This window comes from Alligator mississippiensis, chromosome 2 (assembly GCF_030867095.1).
Source record: "Alligator mississippiensis isolate rAllMis1 chromosome 2, rAllMis1, whole genome shotgun sequence".
NCBI lineage: Eukaryota > Metazoa > Chordata > Crocodylia > Alligatoridae > Alligator > Alligator mississippiensis.
This window is the reverse complement of record NC_081825.1, coordinates 259,388,835-259,392,760: the sequence shown is the minus strand read 5'-3', so window position 1 is coordinate 259,392,760 and position 3,926 is coordinate 259,388,835. Positions and strand designations below refer to the sequence as shown.

Sequence of the window (3,926 nt, the reverse complement as noted above, 5' to 3'; positions counted from 1 at the left end):
AATGTAACTCCAAAAGAGGATTCGTGTCTGAGAATTCCAAGTATATGGAAACACTTTTCTGTAACCTGGAATTGGGTATCTAATTTCCTGGGGGGTGACAGAGAGGAAGAGGAAAGGAGGAGAAACATTTCCTATTGAGTGTTTTAGACCACTCTGCAGCAGGCTGGCTTTTGTGGATCCCATTTTTAGAATCCTAGTTCAGGTCTGTGATGTGAGCAGGGTGCCTTAGACTAGAGGAGGGTGCTGCAATGTTGAATGATGCTACATGTATAGGACTAGGTCAAATAAAAGTCTTAAGCACCTACAAATTAGGTGCTGCAACACCTACATTTTATGTGCCTGGCCCCAGGATGGGATCCAAAATGGAGCGAAATGGCTAGGCTCCCTACACAATACCTGGGAATTATCAGATACCTCAGACAGTCCAATTCCTTTGTTTGGCATTAGAAGTTCAAAATACATCATACACAAGAAACCAAACTATGTATGCTAGTTTTAAATTCCAATGAAAGAATGGAGAAGAATAGATGTCTAAGATGCTGGTAAATGTGAGTAATGAATCAGTGGAGGATCCCACAGTGATGAGAGATGTATAAGAATGTGAAAAGAAAATAATGGAATAGAGTCTGGATATTACTCAAAATGGTAAAGAGAAAAATAAGAAAGATATGATAAACTGAAGCCTCGCCCATAGCTGAAAAACTGCACTGGTTTAACTAAAAAGATTTAAAATTCAGCTGGTGAAAATCAGTGTAGACCGCTAATAACTTAAACCAATTTTAATCCTTTAACCAATTTCACTTGTGCTATAAATAATTTTTCTCCAGCATTAAATGGTCTTACCTGATTAGAGTAATGGGGTTGCACCAGTTTAACTAGATGGAACGAAAGCAAATTTAGTTCAACCAAAATAAATTTAACTACACTAGAGCAGCAACTTTTCTCTTATTAATGAAGCCTGAGATACACTGGTGATACTCTGTGGGAGGAACATGTATGATATAGGTCTTACCTGCAGATGTGATTAGCCCTGGCAGCTCTAGCTGAAGTCTGAGAGCTGAGTGATTGTCCAACTGAAAATGTGGCTCTGTCTGCCTGCCTCATGCCTGATTCATGCTGCCATCCAGTTTGCTCACGGGGGTGTAGGATTTTCTTTTCCTTCAGTCTTTCAAACACATCAGCTTGTTTTAAACACTACCATTTCCTTACTGCAGTGGGAGCTATTTGCATTAGCAAATAAAGGAGGTTAAGGTCAAACCTCATTCTTGACACATTTCCTCTGTCAAGTCTGTGGGAGGGCTGTGGCCTTAGATTGTTGTGAAAAGGACTCAGCTGGGGCTGTGCTTGTTTACTCCTGCAAGCTTTGTGAGTGCTAGCATTTGTTAACAAAAAGTCTTCTTTAGTGGACAGCTGGAAGAGGAGATGAGTGGAGTGATTCCCTTGTGCCTCTTACTGCAAGCCATCTACATGCTGTGCAATGGGGCTGGGCAGTCCCTCAGCAGCCACACTTGGTGCAGCAAGACCGGCACCTGCTACAGTATTCATGGGGCCACACTGGCTTTCCACCAAGCCTGGGATGAATGTGCTCAGCACCGGGGTACCCTGACCCAGGTCAGAAATACAGCAGAGTTGCGGGACATCCTGGCTCTTCTGAACATGGTCACAGCAGGCTCTGGTGCCTTGCTCTTTTGGGTTGGGCTGATTAGGAAACAGCAAGAGTGCACCCATCCAGAGCGACCACTGCGTGGCTTCTCCTGGCAGACCAGACCCCAGCAGGACCTCAAAGAAGAGCCTTCAGAGCTGGACAAGTGGGTGAAAGAGCCGAGTAGCTCCTGCACCACCTCCCGGTGTGCAGCGCTGCAGGTCACTGCAGGACAACCCAGCATGGAGTCCTGGGGTTGGAAGGAGCAGCGCTGCAATAAGACGACCCAAGGCTTTATCTGTAAGTACCAGTACAATGGCACCTGCCCCATTCTGCACCCACAGAAACCCCTCAGTTTCATCTACCAGTTCCCTGATAACCTTCCCAGAGCCAGCAAAGGGTCCAGCCCCCCGGGCACTGTTCTCAACGTCACCTGCCCCAGTCCCCAAGGGGTTGTGCAGCTGGTCTGCCAGCTGGGGCAGGACGGCTATACATGGACAGCTGCTGAAAAGCCCTTTTGCTTCTGTCCCTCTGGGTACCTAAACAGCAGCACCAGGAACTGTGTGGACCCCCATGACTGCTTCAGTGCCCAAGGCACCTTCCTTTGCATGTGTGCACAGGGCTTCCAGCTTGGCAAGGATGCAAAGTCCTGCACACAGGACCCCAGGGGCTTGACCACAGCAGTGCCTGACTTGACTTTTTCATCACTGCCAACCCTTGCTCAGGGCAGCTTGAATGTGCCCTCTACCAACTCCCCTGCCCACACAAGTGCAGCAGTGGAGATGTTCTCGTCCTCTTCCAATTACGTCTTCATCCTGGTCACCATTGCTGTGGTGGTGCTGGTGATCCTGGTCATGACCACACTGGGGGTCTTTAAACTGTGCTTCAATAAAACACCTTCCTCCTCCGGCCAAGATGGCAGAGAGCCAGCAGCTGTAGCAGAGAGTGACCCTGAAGGTACCACCACACAGTCTAACTCTGAACACTCCCTGGAGGCAGCAGCCAAAGGCAACCAGCCAGGAGGAGACAGGGCAGAGACACTACAAGGGGAGCACGTACCTGAGGACAGAGCTCCCCAAAGGAATTAGGAACTTCCCTGAGCACTGTGGACAAACAGGGATAAATTTAAAATGAAACAGCAGTGACTTTCCTTCTTGTGAGCTGCAGCAGCTGAGCTGGCAGCTCCCAGTCCTTCAAAGGGAGGCTTTGACAGCTTTCAGGAGTGATGGATTTGGCAGGGTTCCAAGGAGACATGGAAAATCTCATCAGATTTTTTTTAAAACATACTTCTATAAATTGCCATGCAACTTGGCAGGCCTGCACAGGGCACTTCAGCAACCCTGGAAGGAGATCCATGGGGTTTCTCTGGAACAAGACTCTACTGAGGATTAATGAAGGCTTTGTGCAAAATTGTCAGACTTGGTGCCTGGATTCAGGCCCCTTTGTCAGTGGCCACTTTTCCAGGGATTCTGATTACCTGCAACTTTTGATTTCCCTGAAGGGTTTTAACACACTCTTTAAAAAGCAAATCACTAATGTAGATGCCTTTTGTAAATGCAATACAGATGTATAGGTGTCTGCAGACTTCAAAAAAGCAAACGGCGCTTTACTTTAAACTTGGTGCATTCCCTCAGCGAGCCCTGTGTATGACCAGAAGAGATAGTGTGTTACTTCAACCTGGCTCACCTGACATCTGTAAGGATTGGATGCACTAGTGTGGATTTTTTGCCACTTTTATCTAATAGCTGATTGAATCAACTTTAGCTAAAAGCACCAAAAAGGCCCGCTGAAATGCCCAATCTGTACAAATGCTGCAGAGCCAGGTAATGCACTGCTTCTTCCAGTAATGCACTGCTTCTTCCGGTAAAGTACAGTTTGTTTGGGTTTTTTTAACATCTGCAAGCAGCCATAGAAGCCTGATTTTCAGAAGTGCTGATCACTTGCAGTTTCAGATAAGACTTCACTTAGGAGTTTGTGGGTTCATACAATCTCTGAAAACTGGCCTTTTGGTGCCTCCCTGTAAACAGCCAGGAAATCTTGGCCCATGTGCCTTATGTAATAAGAGTCAGTGCCGTAGCAAGGCACTGAGGGGGTGGGGGGGGGGGGGCAAGGGGGATGACCACCCCAGGCACCAAAGCAAAGGGGCGCCAATAGGCACTGCCTAGGGCGGCTGGGGCGTGGGACAGAGCTGCGAGCCACTCATTTGGGGGTGGTGTGGGGATGGGGGATGGGTGGTTCCTGCCGTTGTGTGCATTCCCCTGGCAAGCACTGGGGGGGGGGAGGG

At 48.0% G+C, this 3,926-nt stretch overlaps 1 protein-coding gene across 1 annotated transcript; it reads left to right on the top strand.

Moving 5' to 3' along the window:
* The first annotated feature begins 1,365 nt into the window (after positions 1-1,365).
* Positions 1,366-3,725, top strand: CLEC14A (C-type lectin domain containing 14A). Its single transcript, XM_006261212.3, has one exon. It carries the CDS (start codon positions 1,423-1,425, stop codon positions 2,728-2,730), a length of 1,308 nt encoding a protein of 435 aa, XP_006261274.2. The 5' UTR covers positions 1,366-1,422; the 3' UTR covers positions 2,731-3,725.
* The last annotated feature ends 201 nt before the right edge of the window (positions 3,726-3,926 follow it).